The sequence below is a fragment of the Archocentrus centrarchus genome, chromosome 11 (assembly GCF_007364275.1).
Source record: "Archocentrus centrarchus isolate MPI-CPG fArcCen1 chromosome 11, fArcCen1, whole genome shotgun sequence".
NCBI lineage: Eukaryota > Metazoa > Chordata > Actinopteri > Cichliformes > Cichlidae > Archocentrus > Archocentrus centrarchus.
In genome coordinates this window covers 16,904,253-16,924,837 of record NC_044356.1, presented here as the reverse complement: position 1 = coordinate 16,924,837, position 20,585 = coordinate 16,904,253, and the positions used below count along the sequence as shown (strand labels likewise).

Here is a 20,585-nt window from a genome sequence, read left to right as displayed (position 1 = left end):
TTTGTTCTGTTAACACCAACTTTATTCATAACAACGGGGTGGGGGAACAGATCTACTGAGCAGGCTGCTGCTGTTCCGGCATGCTCCTGATGATGTCAGAATCGCCTGAAGTAGAAAAGATGAGCAGAGTCAGTGGATTCAAAGTGAAACATGTACAACGATGCACACTTATATCACCCGAAGAAATGCTGCATGTCTTTAATATGCCATGCAAATAAAACAATGTTGACATTATGAGGATAAATGTTGCCACTGGAGCATTTATGAACTGGATGGAAAGTGCTGGCAGTTCCAACTAAGAGCTCCGACCGGCATTCATCTAGCAAACCATTAGTCCTGAGTGGGGCCATTAAAAAGCAGGTCTGACAGGCTCAAAAATTTGCAGAGAAAGAAAAAAAAAAAGTAACCCCACTCTACATCCCAGAGTTTTGAGTGTGATGCTGATGCATGGATCAGGTTACCTCTACAGTTCACTTCTGGTTGCTCGTTTTTCAAACAAAGAGCAGTTTAAAAGCCAGAACAAATGTGTTAAAGATCTACACGCAGCAGCACCTTTTCCTGACACCTACATGCAATCAGCCCACTTGCATCATCCTGTCTGCATCTTAATTTTATGTGTTAAATACCAGTACCCTAGTATTCGATAACTAATATGTAGTTGGAAAGTTTAATACCTGTTCCAGCATTAAAACGTTGTTCTGGCTGAAAATCTTGTAGATTGGTGTTTGTGCATTTGTTGCCCATGTATCAATTTATCTACCAGGCAGTGACGCACACCAGCTGGTGTCACAAACACGTCCCACTGGTCTTTTAAACATTTTATCCCACAGCATAGCAACATCTAACGTAGCGTTGTGGGGATGGAGTGGTTCAGTGTTTGTGAGTTTAGATCATCTGCTGATGGATTTCAGAACAAAAATGGATACTCACCAGGGTCGATGATCGCCAGTGTGCACACCCTGTAGTATTTGCCACAGGCTGTGCCCAACTCAATGTTGTTCCCACTGTAGTGGTGGACACCAGTCTTGGCCAGCATAGCATAGTATTCAATCTCAGATTTTCTAAACAGGTAACAGACAAAGGCAAAATGTGAGTGAAAGCAGCATGTACTAAAATACTGCAAATATTAGCTAAAAGACGAGTTAAAATATACATAAATGGATGCAGATAAGTCCTACTGTCAAAGATTATTCTAACACTAATGATACTACAGAGGTTTCTGCACAGTATTATTTGTGTTAACCAATTTATAACAACTAACTGATTATTAGTTAAAATTGTAACCAATATCTAAGCATCTTCTGCAAAGCAACGCTGGCCGAGATTAGTGTGCAATGAAAAGCAAGATCTTAAAACTTTACTGAATTATGACAGGGACACAGCTAAATTTCCCCACACAGTTAAATGTAGGAGCCCTGCAGCTAGTTATATCACATTAGTCTTGGCCTTTTCTTTAATTGGTCAATGGCAAAACATTTAGCTGCCCTTATTTACTCAAACTAAAACGTTTACACATGCGGACTTCTACACTTCTGCACCGGAAAATAGCACGCCAAATACAATCTCTTGATATTCACAGAAATTACAAGGGAGGCACCGACTGTCAAATTCCAGGCTGATAATGATATTTAAAATAATTTAGAGAGACAACTGAAGATGACTGTTCATTTCCACTGTAGGTAAACAGATCATCACTAAAAAACTAGCTTAAATATTTATGTTTTGGCACCATCTGTGAACATTTAGCCTTTGTTAACCTGAGTAATTACAAAATGCAGTTTTTAAATTATTTATTAAGGTGGAAAAAAAAAAACTGTCCAAACCTACCTGGCCCTGCGCGGAAAAAAGTAACCGCCCCTAAACCTATAACTGGTTTGTGCCACCCTTGGCAGCAAGAACTGCAATCAAGCGTCTATGGTAACTGGCAATGACTCTCATCACTGTGGAGGAATTTTGGCCCACTTTTCTTTACAGAATTGTTTTAATTCAACCATACTGGAGGGTTTTCCAGCATGAATGACCAGTTTAAGGTCATGCCAAAGCATCTTAATCTGATTTAATTCCAGACTTTGAGTAGGCCACTCTAAAATCTTCATTTTGTTTGTTCAAAGTGTTTCAGAAGTGGACTTGCTGGTGTGTTTCAGATCAGTGTCCGCTGCCTAAACCCAACTGAGCTTGAGCTTAAAGTACGAACTGATGGTTGGACATTCTCCTTCAGCATTTTTTGGTGGAGAGGCAGAATTCATGGTTCCATCAATTACAGCCATCGTCCTGAAGCAGCAAAGCAACCTGAGACTGTCATACAAACAGTTTAACATGGAAGTGTGATAGTCTTTTTTTATGAAATGCTGTGCTAGTTTTACTTCAGATGTAGCGGGACCTCAAACCTTCCAAAAAGCTCAACTTTTGTCTCGCCAGTCCACAAAATATTTTTTTGGCAAATGTGAAATGAGCCTTACTTAATAAGTTTCCCTTTATTTATCATTGTTCCTGAGCAGCACAGTAAAGCCCTTCCATTGCCTTACCTACAACAGCTTATGGGGGAAATGTTAGCAGTCCTTAACTACTGAAACTGTGGTTGGTACGCTGATATACCTGAGAGCTGGGCAGTTGTTGGCGAGGATAACCAACTTGGCTTTCCCCTGACGGATCATCTTCTGGGACTGCTTGTAGCCCAGAACGTATTTTCCGCTCTTCATCACCAGCTGGAGCCGGGAGTTGATGGACTCCATGGACTTTTTCTGAAGAGAGACACACACACAAACTTGTAGTCAGTGACATAACAGGAGCTACACACCTCTCACACTCCACTACATACGGGATTTAATCAATATGACACCTGTAATAAGACACATGAAAGCGGACACACAAATCCATGTTTAGCGTAACATTTATAGTATAAGTGTCCACGCTGTTGTCATTTTCTGATAGATGTTTTCTATAAATTAGCATTAGCTCTACTGCCGGTCCGGCTACTAAACAGACGGACATCAATAAACACACACAACAGTCACGTGATTTTAAAATAATTAAAGCAACCACAAACAAAACAAAACAAAACAATGCGTGTCTAGAACAAATAGCGTTTTAAACGAAGTGCTATAGCATCAGCTAGCAGGCCCCGGCAGCAGCGTCTCCACGTGAAGCCATCCGCTCAGCAGCGTGTGCACTCACCGTCTTCTTTGCGGCCACCATGTTTGAAGTTTAGTCCGGACCGGCCAACCTGCGGGCAGAGGACCGTGGTTAAACCGTGGGTCACAGCAAAATGTGAAAATGTTATGAATTTTACATTTTTTTCTAAATAAAACTCGGAGCTCGTCTTACTGTGAGTTTACTCCAATATGGCCTCGGAGAGAAAGGAGTCCCAAGGTGCACCGCGCTGGTATCCATCGGTGAGCGCATGCGCGAAACAGGACCCCGCAGACGGCTCAGTTTTTGGGACGGTTTTCTGGGAGACATTTAGTGCACAAAGCTTTAATTTAAAACATTTTACTTAACATTTAAGTTAAAAAAAAAAAAAAGATTTTAGCTATAACATATTTATTTTAAGTAAACTCAAAGTGCTTTACATAAAAACAAGTATTAAGCTATTCTTTAATATGACAATCAAATCAGACTTCTGCAGTTTCCTGTAGGTAGGATTGCTTAATACATTTCAAAAATTGTATTACTTGATTTTTATCTCTTTTCTTTGACTGCTTTTAGTGCTGTTGGAATTCAGTTATGTTTTATTCTTATTTTCTGATTTGTTTGTTTAGTTATTGTTTTCATTATGTTGACTAACTATGTTAAATTCCGTGTGTATAATTTGGTTCTTGAGACTTGGATTACAAATGAGTGTGCTCGTAAAACACTTTGGGTCAACTTCTGTTGTTTGAAAATGTTCTATATAAATATAATGGTCTTGACATTTTACAATATTAATGTTACGCAAGCTAAGTAATATTAATAAATTATAATAATTCAGGACTAAATTAAATATTTTATGCCCAATTTGGATATCTCGCTGTCAGTATTAGGGATAATTTCTCCTGTTAGTTAATTTCTACGGATGACTTGCAGACGTTATGCTTTTTGCTCGGTGGCACGTCGGCAGTAGGGCTATTTGTTGGTTTGGTGAGAGCGTCGCGCTTCACTTTCTCCGCCCAAGAGGTGGCCGCATGCGCTCTGACTGAATAATGTATTTTTGTCCCTGAGCCAGCCTCATGGGACCAACCTAAGTTACAGGACAACACCAAAAGCCCACATTTCACCTGCGTGCCCAACTGGAGATACCACAACACAACAACCTGAAGCCGTGTAGCGGAGGAAATGTGCGTAATTACGCGCAGTACTGAAGGAATTTAGCAACCATACGGTGCGCTTAGTGTCTCCTCCAGGGGTTTCTCCTTTACAGAGGCGATACTTATGCTCGAACGGTCATCAGTGCATCTACAGTTAGTCCTCACCTCTTAACTCTGAGCTCACAGTCTTTATGTGCACAGGACAGGACAGGATGGGATGCTCCACCAGTACCCAAACTTCAGCGGTAGACACGACTCGACCAAGTGCTAAACCCGAGGAGAGTAACGGAGCCAGCACTACAGGTGAGGGGGAAAGTATAGAATAAAAATATTCTATATAGAATTTAAAAAAATATTCTATATAGAATAAAAAAATATTCTATATAGAATAAAAATAAATTTAGTGAGATTATTTGGAAATACAAACAACATGCGTTCAATGGGAGATATAATTTAAGTGGACACACTTGATATCACATGATTTAGTTACAGAAAAGAGGTGATAGTTTGACTGGAAAGAATGCTGTCACACCCAAAAATTATCTGTTTCTAATGTACTCACATTCTATTGAATTCAGATTTGTTAGTCAAAATCCTTTAATTATGATTTTTTTTTTCAATGAACACTATAAATAACTTACTAACATGCTGGGGGGAATGTTGCATCATCCCTTTAACTATACTGAGGTGAACACTGTTCTGATAAGGATGGCTCAGTCTAAATGCAAATTACTACTGTGGCATTTCTCTGTGTACAGTATCTGATGTCTTTATTTTTAATGAGGCACAGCTCCACTGTGACAGGATGGGAAAGTTTATTGTCATTATTAACGGCAGTTCCTGGCTCTGTCCTGTCTTAGAGAGAGACAGAAGCATGAAAGCAGATTTAGTGACACTCTACAGTTTCATTAGGAAATGGAGAAGAGCCATTCTGGACACTCCTTTGTTGTAGTGGGTCAGCGATGGCTCCGGCTATAGTACAAAGTGGCACACGTTTCAAGGTAAAAACACCAACACTGGAGCCTGTCTTTTGCATTCCAATGGGAGGGGGGAAAAAAGCTGAAATTTATGTGCAACCCCAAATGTAATTTTTGCCAAATTTGTGATCCACTTGAGTACAGGAAATGTGACTGTGCAGTTCTGCAGACTTAAGCATTGTTTGACATGAGTGAAAGAAAAACTGGTGAAAGATTCACTAAGTGGGGCCACCTCTGAGCAAGTGTCTCTTTGCACTCATTACAGGCCAGTTGCTGTCATGAAAGCATGGAAAGACATACACAGATATCAGTACACTGAAATGCTTAGACTTAGGGACAAAATGGTAGCTAATAAACTCCCACCAACCTGATAAAGTGACAAAAAGAAAGTTGCTTAAAAGTACAAGACTAAGTTTACCAGCAGAATGACATTAAACAGTGATGTTCTTGACACGAGTGTCCTCAGAGGTTGCATGGAAATGCATCAGGATGTTTTCTTAAGTTTGCATGTGGCGGATTCACTTCACTGCCACTTGTCTCTCCCAAGAAGGGAGGAGGAGGAAAAGTTTGTTGATTTAAAGACAAATTAATTCTGTACAGGCCGACATGGAAAAATTCAGTGAAGATCCAATCTCCAGTGAAAAATCTTTTAGTCTTAATTGGCACCCTTATGACAGCCTTTATTTGACTTTTCCCGATTATGACATTCCATGCTGTCGTCACTGCTCCTGCACGACGCCTGTTTCAAGAAGTAATTTGTTTATTCTCTGTGCATCAATAGATTTGAGAATATTGAAAGTTGAGTTAAGACTTTGATGATCCATGCAAATAACTGCAATGCAAATTTTTTCCCCCAAAAAAAGTCAACAGGGAAATGATGCACCCTATCACTGAGCAGGCACTAACCTGTTTATAGAGCTTGATCAGTGCTGTTTGAGTCTTTAAAAGTTTATTAACCTCAATCCACATAAACATTAACTCCTGTCAGGTTCCATTTATGTGTGAGCGGCATCACGTCATGCTGTTGTTTTGTTTTCCAACTAAGTGTGGGGCATGCAGCAGGAGCGTATAGATTCTGAGATCTTCTTGTTGTGTTTTGCATTCAAACTTCTGTAGCTAAAAGTCACGCATTCAAACATTCACAGCCAAAAATAAATAGAAATATTTAGTCAGTGTTGCACGACACTCAAAAATATTAGTTACCTAATATACACTGGTCATAGATTAACTCTTCCCTCTGGTTTTGGATTAAGTGACCTCTGTTGCCATCATGGAGGGAACACAAACAAAAAGTAAACTAAAGCAAAGGAAACTCCAGAAACACCCGTAAGAATGTTTACTAGCAGATAATTCTTTAGTTTTTAGATCCTTATATTACAACCTGTCCTCAGATGAGTTCTTGTGAATTGGTGACTTAAACTGAAAAGGTGAAATTGAGCTTTGTTTCCTGCTACTTATTGGACATGGTCCGTGTGTTTTCATCTGCCTCCAGTCACCAAATATCCATCCTGAATGAAAACTCTGCTCCTGTCCCCTGCTCCCCTGATTTCAGACTTCCCTGGGGCAAAACAGAAAGCTTTAGCATTGCTTCATGGACAAATACGGAGACTGTTTCACAGCACGGTGGCTCAATGGTTAGCATTGATGCCTTGCAACATAGGGGTTCCTGGATTCAAACCCAGGTAGGGTCCTGGTTGTACTGTTTGTATGTATTCTCCAAGAGTCTGGTCTCTCCTGCCATTAAAAAACATCAGCCCAGGACACTCAAAAACACTTTTATCACTTTGTGGTAAAATAAAAGTGTTAAATTAATTTCAGCTAAAGAAGTCTGACTGTCATGAAAAAATTGGATACAGGCCACATGAGGGCAAAAAAACCAAAAAAACAAAACTCGGAATCTGGTCACTTCAAGCTGCAGTGTGAACGTAGCCTTAGTGACTCATCTTTGCTGGTGACTTTAACGCTTCCTGTCATACATATATGATGTAAACATGATAATTTTTCTCATCCAGGCTCAAGCTTTTGTCAAATCAGGCTTGAGCAGCAACATATTGTAATGTAATGTAATATAATATTATATATTTTCACTAATAATAATTAGTTATGTAATAATTACATAATATAAATAAAGAATAAGAAAAAAAGGAGGCATAAGAAGAAATGGGTGTTTAGTCTTAAGTGAAAGTCATTTATCTTCTGTTCAAACTATATATTTACTGTAATCTTAGTAGACATAAATAATAACTAGCTGTTCATCTATTGCCCATAAACTGCCTGAGTACTGTTTGAATAATGGTTGTTCATACTTTTTCTACTATCAGGGGCAGCCAATGAAAATGGCAATGTAGCTGAGGACAGTGAAACTATTCCAGACCAGACACCTGCTGAGGGCAGCGAGGTTAAGCCTGCAGATGAGCCCGCTCTAGAAGCTACGTCTGCAGACAGCACCGCTGCAAGTCCACCAGCAGGGGAGGAGTCTCAGGATGCAGCCGACAGCCCACCTGAAGAGACGGCACCACCCGGGGAAGCAGCAGCAGGAGATAGCGCCCCTGAGACAGCAGCAAGTTCCTCAGAGGCTGAAGCTGCAGCCCAGAGCCAGAGCCAGGAAGCAGGACTCAAAACAAGACAGTTTAGACCCCCCCCCCCCCCCCAAAAGGTCTTACTATATATTTTGGATTCTACAATGTTTTAATTCAAAGTTAATTTTAATTCTTTGAACATCTTCCCCTAATACGCCTCTGTATCTTCAGACTGACTGAGCTGTCCGCTGGACACTGGCTGATAAATGTGTTCATTTATGAGCTTTATTTCATGCAATCATACTCTATTTAAACACCTTAATAGAGAGTGACTCCTGTCGGCCTGTGAAAACGAATAGAGGTAAGAACTTGTGTGAGCATTTAAGGTATCAATTAGCTTGCTTGATATGATACTTCAGAAAATTTGGAACGGAAGATTTCTCTTTTGACACCTCTTGAACCGGTTACCACAGTAGTCGCATAATTAATGTGTCCCAATGAGGAAAGGTCAAACTGCACAGCAGTAACCTGAGCAGTGCTATGCCACCTCAACATGGGATGCCGCAGCACACAGGTACGTAATGTCCCTCCGTTTTTACACTCCTCAGTCACTCTGTAACTGCAGTAACTACACAGTATCCAACAACACACAGGCATGACTCAGGACTTTAATGAACTCACCGGGGTGGCCACAAGAATGTGTTTCCAAGTTACACCTATGATCAGTACCTATTCAAGGATCTGTCTCCATATCGCCCAAATTTAGCGCATTGGGTTACATTTTCTTATGATCCTTTTAATACCATGCTCTCTTGCAGTCATGGCTTAGGCTATTTGTCACAGTGTCATTGACTGAAACACACATGAAATGTGGTGTTGTACATACTGCATGAATAGCTGGTTGATCAATAACTACTGTTTGTTGAGGGTTGACCTCTGTAAATCTAACTTTGGAATTTCACTTAACAACAAATGTAACAAAAGCTGTGTGTTTTTTGAGTGTGTGTCCTAGCAGCCATCACTTGATGTTTAAAGAGAATTTGATATTTGATAGAGATTTAAAAATGGCTGAAAGCCTTTGTTTGGCCAAGAGCATCAAGGATACGTGTATGATTTTAACTTAAGCATTTGTTGTGTCTGAGAAGTCCCGCTTTGCCACCCAGCTCTCTGGTGTCAACAGATTTGCTAATTGTAAATTAGTGAGTTCAACGTGTTAAAATTTCTGCTCTAATTCCAAGAGAGCACATCAGCAGGCCTTCAGACCTGCATTGTAAGAACAGCTCTGCACATCTGTCCCTTAATGATCTTGGAAGTGCTCCACATGAGCTCCACATGGACAGGAGCAGTGTTGCGCTCACTGCTGCAAGTTTGCCAAGTGGCCTCATGATGCAAATGATGAGCAGCCAGCAAGTTCACAAGGTCAGCTTCATTTTCCTTTGTCCAATGCAAAGTGTCCACCACTGTAAAGCGGGCTGTTAAAGAAAATTGGACAGGGTATCTGAGGTTTAAACCTTGTGCATTTACGCGCATGTTACCACCAAAGATTTTAGATGTTTTAGCTTCTATAAGGCTAGATGTTGCTGCTTATTTATATAAATGCATTCTTGTGTCTTGAGTATTAGATATATGATGATTCGTGGAGTCATTTTTAGCCAGGACATCTGCATAATATGGCAGTAGTAGTAGTAGAAACATGCAGGTCCACATCTCAGTCGTGCTGGAAAAAATGGTTCAATGTATGGTGTTACTTCTAGGCGGCACTATTGAAATTCCTTTCCTTATGAGGCTGTCCTAAAAGTTCCCTGAAAAGCCTTCAGTGGTCCAAAACATTCCAGTGAGAGACTGGGATGTGAAAAGAGAGATCCAAATGATGGCAGCAGAGTGAAAATCCCAAATTGAATTTAAAAGCCTTCTTGTCTAAAAAGGAATGTTACTCCCCATCATATCTAAAGACCTCATAGTACCATATTATCCCAACAGAGCTTTTTGGTCTCAGGACTGCTGTCTTACTTGTGGCTCCTAGAGTTTCCAAAAGTGGATAAAATGTTACAGATCAGCAGACTTATGTTGGCAAACCTCCATGAAGTGGTGCTATCAGAAAGTCTTGATTAAAAAAAAGTATGAGATCTTTCGCACAGAATAAATGATAATTCCCCTCTCACTGACTAAACACTGCACTTAACTGATTTACTAAAATACACACATGCAGATTGTTCTCTAGAGTTATAAAATCTTGATCTTGACTCCTTGTGGCATCCAATTTGGCTCATCCTAAGTTTAAATGTGGCCACAGCCCTGTATAGAGGGTCTGGATGCAGTGTGTGTATATGTGTGTATGTGTGTCACCAACACTTGTTGTCACCGTGGTATCATTAAGATGCAATCTGAGTCCACAAAGAAATTAGAGCGTTCAACACATATAGGGCTTTCACCAGCGACGAGCGACGTCAGGCCGGCTGAGCCTCCATTTCACAGCCAATGGCGAGACAGGATCGAGTGTCACATGAGCAGAGCTGACAGAGCAGTTCGTCCACTTCTCAGTCAGCTACAGGTTGTTTTAGCACCGGCTTGTTGCAAATCTGCTATTCTATTTTGGACTCTACTACAGTAGCTTTGTATGAGTCACAGTTCAAAACATTGTTCAGTTTATAATGACCCCCCTCAGTATATCCTTTGCCTTTAAGCCCAACCTCTTCTTCTAATTTGCTGCTCCTCATAAGCAGAAGGTTACACCGTGTGTGGGTGAGGTGGAGATGTGCCTGAGATGTTAAGGACATCCTCACTCAGTGACATCATAAGAGCCAAGAGTAAAAAAAAACTGCCTGAAGTTGAGGGTTTAAAGCAGTCTGAGCTTTTGGCTCAGATTTATAATTTGTACACATGCTGACCTCATCTTTTTGTCCATGATTCATGAGTATCAACACTGTAAGAGTTTATATGACATTATCCATCCATCCTCTTCCACTTATCCTATTCAGGGTCGCGGGGGGCTGGAAGCCTATCCCAGCTGTCATAGGGCGAGAGGCAGGGTGCACCCCCGACAGGTCGTCAGTCTGTTGCAGCTAAAATATGACTGCTTGTTCACGTTGACATTTTTTGTCTTTGTAAACAGAAAAGGAGACGGCTGCAGTGACTGACTCGGAGCCCAACACAGACAATCCACCTGGTGAGCAGGGCAGCAGTTTCTTCTTTATGTCACATATACACAAAACAGTATTTCTACCCTCCTAAACATGTTTCCCCCCCCTTTGTGTTTCTCCCAGCTCCCAGCGAGTGAAGTGCAACATGACTGACTGCCCCAGAGGCGTTTAGCTGCATGCATGACTGTGTGTGTGTGTGTGTGTGCGTGTGTGTGAGTGTGAAAGACATTGCCTGTTGCCAAGATCCAGACCCTGTGGAAACCACTTTGAGTCAGGATCCTCAGTCACCACTGTGCCTTTTTCCTCCTCCTCGATGTCTGCAGCTTCTACTTGCAGAGTGTAAATAGAGTTCAGCAGCACTTAGGTTTGTTTTGAGAGAGCAGATTAGATTATCATTTTAAATTTCTATTTATTATCTGTAATGAAATAGCACCATGAACTCTATGTTTTTAACTTATCTAGAACCTGAGTTTTTCTGAACTGTTCTACAAAACTGTAAGTCTGTAAAAACTAAAGCCAAAGTATATTAGTTTATGATATCATATTCTTTATTTTTGGGTAGCTGACTTGGATTTTATGACCATATTTTTAGGTAGGAGTAAACCTGAGATGGTGTTTGTTTTTGTTCACTGAAGAAAAAAAAGCCCTAAAAATCTGTAATTAGCAATAAGCTGTTGAAAAATTAAAAAGGCCACCTTAAAATAAAACCCAGTACATGTGTTTTCTGTGAATACAAATGTGACACACTGATGTCTTACAGCATTTTTATTTAATTATTGGTACTGCTCTTTTTTTTTTTTTTAAAAGTGAGTCAAATTATTTGCAATGAAATTGAAGATGAGTTATCAAACCAGAAGCCAGGAGGAAGTTCACAACAACAGATTTTTTTGTACTGATTGTTCAGTTGTCACTTTATCACAGTTCTCTGTTTCATGTGCTGGCTATAAGATGTTAACCATTAAATGCTGCTCTGTTCTAAGGTTTCCAGCTCTTAAATACTGAAAAAGTCCAGTGAAAATCAACATGGTTCTAGTTTGGCTCTTCAGGGTTATCTGGAAATGTGATAAGGCTTCCACAGTAAGCTATAATGACACTTTGTGGGGTTACAGCTTGTTAGTGACATGGCCGGCTAGTCAGGAGTCAGACAGAGGACCGAGAACAGCGACCGCCTCAATTTCCACCAGGCCACCCTGAGGAGAAAAAGAGGAGATGGAGAGTGATGAGGACATGCGAGCAGAAGCAAAATATTAACGGCCTGCGACTAAGGTCGTAAGTACATGTATTTTACAGGAATGTTCCCTGTAAGTAAATTTAAGTTTGCATAATTTCCAGGACAAAGGATGTAAGTTCCAGGACTAAGTACTTCAAGTACATCCCTGTAAAATACCTTTACTTACATGTAATTACAATGTACTTCCGGCCTTATTGCCTGGACTTACGAGACCAAGACCTTCTCTTTTCCACAGCATGTCTTTTGTCCTGTTTCTACCCCCTCAGCCCCAACCAGTCACAGCAAATGACTGCCCCTCCCTGAGCCTGGTTCTGCTGGAGGTTTCTTCCTGTTAAAAGGCAGTTTTTCCTTCCCACTGTCACCAAGTGCTTGCTCATAGGGGGTCATTTTGACTGTTGGGTTTTCTCTGTAAATATTTTAGGGTCTTTACCTTACAATATAAAGTGCCTCGAGGTGACTGTTTGTTGTGATTTGGTGCCATATAAATGAAATTGAATTGAAATTAGTCCTGGAAATTACGCAGCAGAACTTAAATGTACTTACAGGGTACATCCCTGTAAAATGTTGATGCTTCAGTTCATTGAGGTTTGCAGGCATTAATTTATGTGCAGCGTTCTTAAAGTCCCGCCACAGTATTTCAGTGCATTTGATTAGCAGCACCTGGCTGCTAATCAAATGCACCGTCTTAATTCCTCTGAGAGCAGTAAGTGTGTACTTACTTTTGCACAGGACTGCATGGAGAGAGAGCAGTGTTTCCATCCCTTCAGGGGACACTGGTTTACCCCAAACATAACTGCTACTTTCTTACCCCTGACTTTTAATCTAATGTTAACCTAAATTGGACAAACAGTGGAAAAATATGGAGTGAAATTAAGCTGAGGGAAAATTATTTATATAAAAAAAATCAGAATTTGGTGATTATATAGCTTTCAGCTATCAACTTGCCTTAACCCAAAACCAGCATTTACACTACATGGACTCATTTGTCCAAACGGCAGCCAAATCTCCACTGTGTGACTGTGTGAACAGATTTAAGACCCACATCATGATTAATAGACTTTTTTGTGGTTTATCATATAATGTATTTCCCTCCTTTCAGCCTCTCTGTTTCTGGTTAACAAAACAATAAAACTCACTGCATTTTTTTACAGTCCAGCAGCAGAAAAGACAGCTGCACACAGCTAAAAGAAAAAAAAAGTACACTGTGTGGATAAATAAGCATGCACCTATAGCTACTATTATTTTCCACCATCCATGTGTGTGCTGCAGCAGACACTTTAAAGGAAGTGTAGCATAATGTAATACAGTTCTGAAAGTGTGTAAAGACTGTGGCACTTACTCTGGGGAGAGCAGCAACTTGGTAAGCGGCTCTAGCAGGAAAATTACTGCTGAAAACTGGGGAGGAAAAGATTTTCGTTATATTTGCATATATTTGCGGGAGCATGCGAAAGTTATCCACTTCCATCAGGGAATCCATCTATGAATCGCAATTTGAATGGTTCAGTTCAGCTTCTAATAAATACTAAAGGCCTTTTTTTGTGAATGGTCAGGTCATTTAGATAAGACAACAAGCACAGGTGATTTGTAGTTGCTGGATGGGTGGTGTAGAACAGGAGCCCAGGACTGCTAACAGATTTTGTGCTACACAATCTGTCAAGCCACATTTTGTCCATACTCACTAATATAGTACAAACACAATTTATGATGAAGAAGTCCAGCAAACCTTTCACTACATTGCCTATCTCCATACTCAGCACCTATATACTGTAATACTAATTTCATGTATTACAACTGCATTTTACTGTAGGGTCATTCATTATTCATTTATACACCAGCTTTCACTTATAGGTGTCCACAGGAGGAGTTGCAGATTTATTCAGTACACATGCTTCTAACCACATAATAATGTGCTCTAAACCAGTGTTTATATACTCATAAGGGCTGAATTTAGAGGATCAAAGCAGAGTTTTAGTGAAATATCTCTCCTTCCTCTCATCCGGGTCAGGGAAAGTACCCTGCCTGTGGTTTAGGTAGCACTGGGAGGAAGAAAGGTGGGACTAAACGGCCAGTGCAGCAATGGCTGTTGGGAGAGGTTGGGTTACATTTGTGTGCCTGCGCAGCAGTGTCTATTTACAGCTCACCGAGTGCTTGGAGCTTCCATTACACCTGGGTGTTGTGATCCAGGAGGAAAAGCCCAGACTGAGCGAGGAGGCTGCGTTCATGCAGCAGACGAAGAGCTGAATGAGCGCGTCTGTCAGGCGACTGCAAAACCTGTCACACTGTCATTTTCTGGGAGGTGCCAGTGAAATGTGAGGACCCCGAATTTCCTCATGACCATGCAGGTGTGGAGGCCAGAGTCTGCCACAGGAAGCATTGCAGACTTTTAAAGTTTTTATTAAAATATACAGTGAACGGCCACTTTAATAGGTACACCTGTTCAATCCTATCAGCCAAATCACACAGCAGCAATGCATGCATGGAGACATGCTCAAGACAACCTGCTGAAGTTCACACTGAGCCTTAGAACGGGGAAAAAAGGTGATTTAAGTGACTGAATACGGAATGGACGTTGGTGACAAGCAGGCTGGTCTGAACATTTCAGAAACTGTTGATCTACCATGGTACGCAGAAGTCCAGCCTTGAAGCAGATGGGCTACAGCAGCAGAAGAGCACACTCTGGATGCCACTCCTGTCAGCTAAGGACAGGAAAATACAGCTAGAATTTGCACCTGCTCATAAAAATCCTGCCTTATAGGAATGTTTTTAAGATGCTCCTGTTGGTAGGGGGGATTGTTTTCCTGGCACACTTTGGGTCCCCTAGAACCAGCCGAGCTTCATTTAAATGCCGCAGCCTACGTGAGAATTGCTGCTGACCATGTCTGTTCCTTTATGACCACAGTGCACCCATCTTCAGCTGGATAACGTGCAGTGTCACAAACTCAAATCTTCTCAAACTGGTTTCTTGAACATGAGTTCAGTGAGTTCACTGTACTGGGATAAGAGCACCTTTGGGTCATGGCGCATCATGGATGTGTTCTCTTTTTAGTAGAAAGTTGCATCAATATATTGTTTTTTTTCTCCATTAAACTAATGACAGGCTTATAAGTAAGCACAGTAACAGTCTATTAGTATTCCTGTAACACACTCCAGGCTCCTCAAATAGGAATGTGTAAACACGTTTCATTTCATTCCTCTGATCATTTTTACAATAAAAGCCCTCTGAATGAGTCATTTGTCATCTTTGTTTTACTTCCTCATTCCACATAACTCTGAGAGACATTAAACAACTTCCTCAAGAATCAATCCTTAAGCAGGATAAACATGGAGGAGTGAATTCACTTCCTCTCTTTAAAGAACAGCCTCCTCAACCGGAGCCTCATTTCCACAGTAACGCACTGGAACGCAGAACAACCCACTGATCTATTTGAAACACTCAACACTCTGTTATTCAGCAAAAAGAGTCTCGGACTGACCTGAAAATGGACCACAATGTGTGCTTATATAATTAAAATAAAAAGAGCTGTTTGTGTGGGTGACATAAGTCCATTGATTTAACAAAAGCTCTGACAATCCTGGTTCAAAGCTGCCCCCTTGTGGCTACTTTTATATACTGAAGACTTCAGAGATATGAGCGAAGAACACAGTGCAGTTTTTTAAAGCTTCATTATGACACCAAAAAGACAGATTTTATTTTCTTTTTTTTTAACCATCATCTGCTAGGATGGAATAAAGGAAAATCCTTCCCCGCCTATGAGACCCATATATAAGGCTACCTGTCATAATAAAAACAGACCACAGTTATACTGTACATTTTTCATTCATAAATTCCTACAACAGCTACACACTGTGCATTTGTTTAAGACTACTTTGCCCTGCGGATCGAGTATTTACAGCAGGATAGTAACAGCTGCTAGTGGAGTCAAAATCAGTCTTTATTAGTTGGCTATGTACCACAGACCTTCAAGGTGGCTGTAATTAAACCTCTACTTAAAAGCCATCACTTGACCCAGCTGTCTTAGCTAATTATAGGCCAATCTCCAACCTTCCTTTTCTCTCAAAGATTCTTGAAAGAGTAGTTGTAAAACAGCTAACTGATCATCTGCAGAGGAACGGTTTATTTGAAGAGTTTCAGTCAGGTTTCAGAATTCATCACAGTACAGAAACAGCATTAGTGAAGGTTACAAATGATCTTCTTACAGCCTCTGACAGTGGACTCATCTCTGTTCTTGTCCTGTTGGACCTCAGTGCAGCTTTTGATACTGTTGACCATAACATTTTATTACAGAGATTAGAGCTTGCTATAGGTATTAAAGGTACTGCACTGCAGTGGTTTGAATCATATTTATCTCATAGACTCCAATTTGTTCATGTAAATGGGGAGTCTTCTTCACACACTAAGGTTAATTATGGAGTTCCACAGGGTTCTGTGCTAGGACCAATTCTATTTACATTATACATGCTTCCCTTAGGCAGTATTATTAGAAAGCACTGCATCAATTTTCATTGTTATGCAGATGATACTCAGCTTTACCTATCAATGAAGCCAGATGACACACATCAATTAATTAAACTGCAGGAATGTCTTAAAGACATTAAGGCCTGGATGACCTCTAATTTCCTGCTTCTAAATTCAGATAAAACTGAAATTCTTGTTCTCGGCCCCCACAAATCTTAGAAACATGGTGTCTAACCAGATACTTACTCTGGATGGCATTACTTTGGCCTCCAGTAACACTGTGAGAAATCTTGGAGTCATTTTTGACCAGGATATGTCCTTCAATGCACATATTAAACAAATATGTAGGACCGCTTTTTTGCATTTGCGCAATATTTCTAAAATTAGAAACATCCTTTCTCAGAGTGATGCTGAAAAGCTCATTCATGCATTTATTACTTCTAGGCTGGATTATTGTAATTCATTATTATCAGGCTGTCCTAAAAGCTTCCTGAAAAGCCTTCAGCTGATCCAAAATGCTGCAGCTAGAGTACTGACAGGGACTAGAAAGAGAGAGCATATTTCTCCCATATTGGCTTCTCTTCATTGACTCCCTGTTAAATCTAGAATAGAATTTAAAATTCTTCTCCTCACATACAAGGTCTTGAATAATCAGGCACCATCTTATCTCAAAGACCTCATAGTACCATATCACCCCAACAGAGCACTTCGCTCTCAGACTGCTGGCTTACTTGTGGTTCCTAGGATACTTAAGAGTAGAATGGGAGGCAGAGCCTTCAGCTGTCAGGCGCCTCTTCTGTGGAACCAGCTTCCAGCTTGGATTCGGGAGACAGACACCCTCTCTATTTTTAAGATTAGGCTTAAAACTTTCCTTTATGATAAAGCTTATAGTTAGGGCTGGATCAGGTGACCCTGAACCATCCCTTAGTTATGCTGCTATAGGCCTAGTCTGCTGGGGGGTTCACATAATGCACTGTTTCTCATTCACCTTATTTACTTTGTTTATACTCCACTCTGCATTTAATCATTAATTGATATTAATCTCTGGCTCTCTTCCACAGCATGTCTTTCTCTCCCCTCAGCCCAACCGGTCGCGGCAGATGACTGCCCCTCCCTGAGCCTGGTTCTGCTGGAGGTTTCTTCCTGTTAAAAGGGAGTTTTTTCCTTTCCACTGTTGCCAAGTGCTGCTCATAGGGGGTCGTTTTGACTGTTGGGTTTTCTCTGTATTATTGTAGGGTCTTTACCCACAATACAAAGCGCCTTGAGGCGACAGTTTGTTGTGATTTGGCGCTATATAAATAAAATTGAATTGAATTGAATTGAATTGAATTGAATTGAATTGAATTGAATTGAAAATGAGAGGAACAATAAAGTGCTGGCTTACATGTCTTGTAGACCTCATTTACACTGTTGAAGTCATTTATATCTGTGAGGAGCACAGTAGCCTTCACCACTGAAACAAAAAGAGTATATTTGCTCTGTTAGCTCGTGTTTAATATTCAAAACATATGAAATATATGAGGAGAAGCTGAGTTTCTGAGCAGAGTGAGAGCGATGACATCTCACCGTTGCTGTAGTCACAGCCAGCAGCTTTAAGGATCTCCCCAATATTGACGAGCGCCTGAAGGACACATGGAGAAAGATTTGTTATTTTCTGAATCTATTTGTGGATCCAACATTTGGTACACAACTGCTGCTTTTGCTGATATAAAAACTGACAGAAGTGACTGTTTAATGTGGTCACATGTTCCTCTGAGTTTCACCTGTTTGGCCTGAGCCTGCACTCCTCCATCTACCAGCTGCCCAGAGGCAGTGTCCATCCCCAGCTGACCGGAGATGTACATGGTTCTGTCCACAATCACTGCTTGGCTGAGGATGACACACACACACACACACACACACACACACACACACACACACACACACACACACACACACACACACACACACACACACACACACACACACGCTGCTTAGACCTGGATGTTTCAATACGTTGCAGGTGAGGGAAACAACGGAGCAGCAGCACAAACTTCAGTCACATGAGATGAGAGGTTTCTATCTTACATTCGCACCCACAGTCACACTCATCGGGAGCAACTCGGGGTTCAATATCTTGCCCAAGGATACTTTGGCATGCAGACAGGAGCAGCAAGGAATCAAACCATCAACCTTCCGATTAGTAGATGACCTGCTCTATCTCCTGAGCAACAACCACCCCAAATGCGATTGGCTGATTAAATTTTTGTGTTAATGAGCAGTTAAACCGGTGTACCTAATGAAGTGGCTGGTGAGTGTATATTTACACTGTTCTGTTGCCTTTATCTATGACACATAATCCAAAATGTTCTAATGGCAATAAATATGTTTTTCTATCATTTCTGAGCAACAGTTTTGCATTATCCTCAGTACAGCAGTGGGCCACTTCCTGCAAGAAGCTATGAAAACTCTCAGGAGAAGTAGACAAATTCATGGTAGAGACCATTTTTACATCAGGACAAATAAATATACAGCTGGAGTCGTAAATCACCCCGTTCGGTCTCTTGCAGGTGAATCATTTCTATATCATAAACTGAAAAGCACAATGCAGCTGTCATTGTCTCCCTCTTGTGGTTATCATCAAAATTAAAGTTGTGTTAAATACGGCAACAGACAAACTAACGCCACCCGCTGACAGTCGATTGGCCGCAGCAGGAACACACCTCACCCCTTTGGATTAAACCCCATATGTTCTTTTTTTTCTTTTCTTTTTTTTTTCTTTACGCCTTAAAAATCACTTCTGTGAACTTTTATCAAATCAGGGGGAAAAAAATGCTTTTTCAAATTTAGTTTTGCTTCTCTAAAGTCCCAGCACTTTCCACAGGACAGCTACACTTACCTGTATATCCCATGTCTCACAGGTGCTTTTGGTGTGTAGATGATTTGGCGGCGAATAGAAGCCATTTCAAGCCTTCTACCTGATTCACACAGATTTCTGCGCTGCTGTCGCCCCTTTGCTCCCCCTTAGCACTTTAGGAGTTCATTGAACATTAGGTCCCGCCCCAAACACAAACTGTCCTCGTGAGCCATTCAAACACAGCCCACACGTAGCGATTAAACATTAGAGGTGTCTCACCTGTACGGACCGATGGCAGCAGGAGCTGATGCAGTGCTAACGATCTTTCTGTTGAGCGCAGCCATGTTTCCCCAAATTTCTCTTTCACTTGCTGCCGACCCTTCAGAGGAGCTGTGCTTAATGCAGTTGTGCAAGAAAAGCTGCAGAAAAAGAAACAAGTTTCCGTCAAGTTTACCGTAAAGCACTTTCAATATGAGCAGCAAGCGCGTTTATAGTTGAGAAACGGCGTTCAAAAGAAAACGAAAGGCGCTCTTAGTACAAGAATTACGGTAGCTCAGCGTATTAGAGTTCAATTCAGGGATCAAACCTGAATTTATGAGGGCAACGATCAGATCAAAGCCAGCTCTGGTTAATGATAAGTCACTTTTATTACTTCTTGCGCATTTCAAAACTTTATTAATGTATTACAAACAGAACATAATAAATTAAATGCTTACATTCCACTTTACCCCCTCAAATCATTATATAAACCAAATAACTGAAGTAAATGAAGACAAAATCATAATGATATATTAAAAGGTGACTTTAGAGAACTGTACATGTTACAGCCAAGTCTGAACAAATAACAATAAAAAAACTTTTCAGCATTCAATAGCTTTTAATAAAAGAAAAATTTAAAGAATTCATGTTTTCTTATTAAACATTACTCTTTCAGCATTCTACTACAGAGCAAACATAAGTATAAACATGCATAGTCTAACCACATTTACATGACCAAGGGCCAAAATATTAACAGCCAGATCAGCTACCATATTTAAACCAGTGTCACGAAAAGAAAAGTAACGCAGTTAATAAATAAGGTGAAAGCTTGTATGAACTGCAGGCTTAATTCATGAAGGATTTCTGTCCGCTTCGCCTTCAAAC

The 20,585-nt window shown here is 40.7% G+C and overlaps 3 protein-coding genes across 8 annotated transcripts; 1 reads left to right on the top strand and 2 right to left on the bottom strand.

Annotated features, from left to right (window-relative positions):
• rpl30 (ribosomal protein L30) lies at window positions 1-3,393 on the bottom strand. Its single transcript, XM_030741033.1, has 5 exons — window positions 3,325-3,393; window positions 3,175-3,223; window positions 2,596-2,741; window positions 931-1,061; window positions 1-105 (listed from the first exon to the last, which is right to left on the bottom strand). The coding sequence occupies exons 2-5, from the start codon at window positions 3,193-3,195 to the stop codon at window positions 53-55; spliced, it is 351 nt and encodes a 116-aa protein (XP_030596893.1). The 5' UTR covers window positions 3,196-3,223; window positions 3,325-3,393; the 3' UTR covers window positions 1-52.
• Window positions 3,394-3,527: 134 nt separating this feature from the next.
• LOC115788063 (cytochrome c1) lies at window positions 3,528-11,655 on the top strand. 4 transcript variants are annotated; one of them, XM_030740950.1, is made up of 5 exons: window positions 3,528-3,635; window positions 4,485-4,586; window positions 7,582-7,865; window positions 10,892-10,945; window positions 11,043-11,655. In XM_030740950.1, exons 2-4 carry the CDS (start codon window positions 4,496-4,498, stop codon window positions 10,910-10,912), a joined length of 396 nt encoding a protein of 131 aa, XP_030596810.1. In that variant the 5' UTR covers window positions 3,528-3,635; window positions 4,485-4,495; the 3' UTR covers window positions 10,913-10,945; window positions 11,043-11,655. The 4 variants fall into 4 exon arrangements, with proteins under 4 accessions (XP_030596810.1, XP_030596808.1, XP_030596809.1 ...); XM_030740948.1 differs by lacking the exon at window positions 3,528-3,635 and adding an exon at window positions 4,159-4,313 and having other exon boundaries at window positions 11,043-11,654; XM_030740949.1 differs by lacking the exon at window positions 3,528-3,635 and adding an exon at window positions 4,159-4,357 and having other exon boundaries at window positions 11,043-11,654.
• On the bottom strand, window positions 11,653-19,859 carry rida (reactive intermediate imine deaminase A). 3 transcript variants are annotated; one of them, XM_030740953.1, is made up of 7 exons: window positions 19,722-19,853; window positions 18,462-18,475; window positions 18,370-18,425; window positions 18,173-18,227; window positions 17,991-18,059; window positions 13,490-13,545; window positions 11,653-12,109 (listed from the first exon to the last, which is right to left on the bottom strand). In XM_030740953.1, exons 1-7 carry the CDS (start codon window positions 19,784-19,786, stop codon window positions 12,053-12,055), a joined length of 372 nt encoding a protein of 123 aa, XP_030596813.1. In that variant the 5' UTR covers window positions 19,787-19,853; the 3' UTR covers window positions 11,653-12,052. The 3 variants fall into 3 exon arrangements, with proteins under 3 accessions (XP_030596813.1, XP_030596812.1, XP_030596811.1); XM_030740952.1 differs by lacking the exon at window positions 19,722-19,853 and adding an exon at window positions 19,485-19,624 and having other exon boundaries at window positions 11,658-12,109; window positions 18,370-18,475; XM_030740951.1 differs by having other exon boundaries at window positions 11,660-12,109; window positions 18,370-18,475; window positions 19,722-19,859.
• Between the last annotated feature and the right edge of the window lie 726 nt (window positions 19,860-20,585).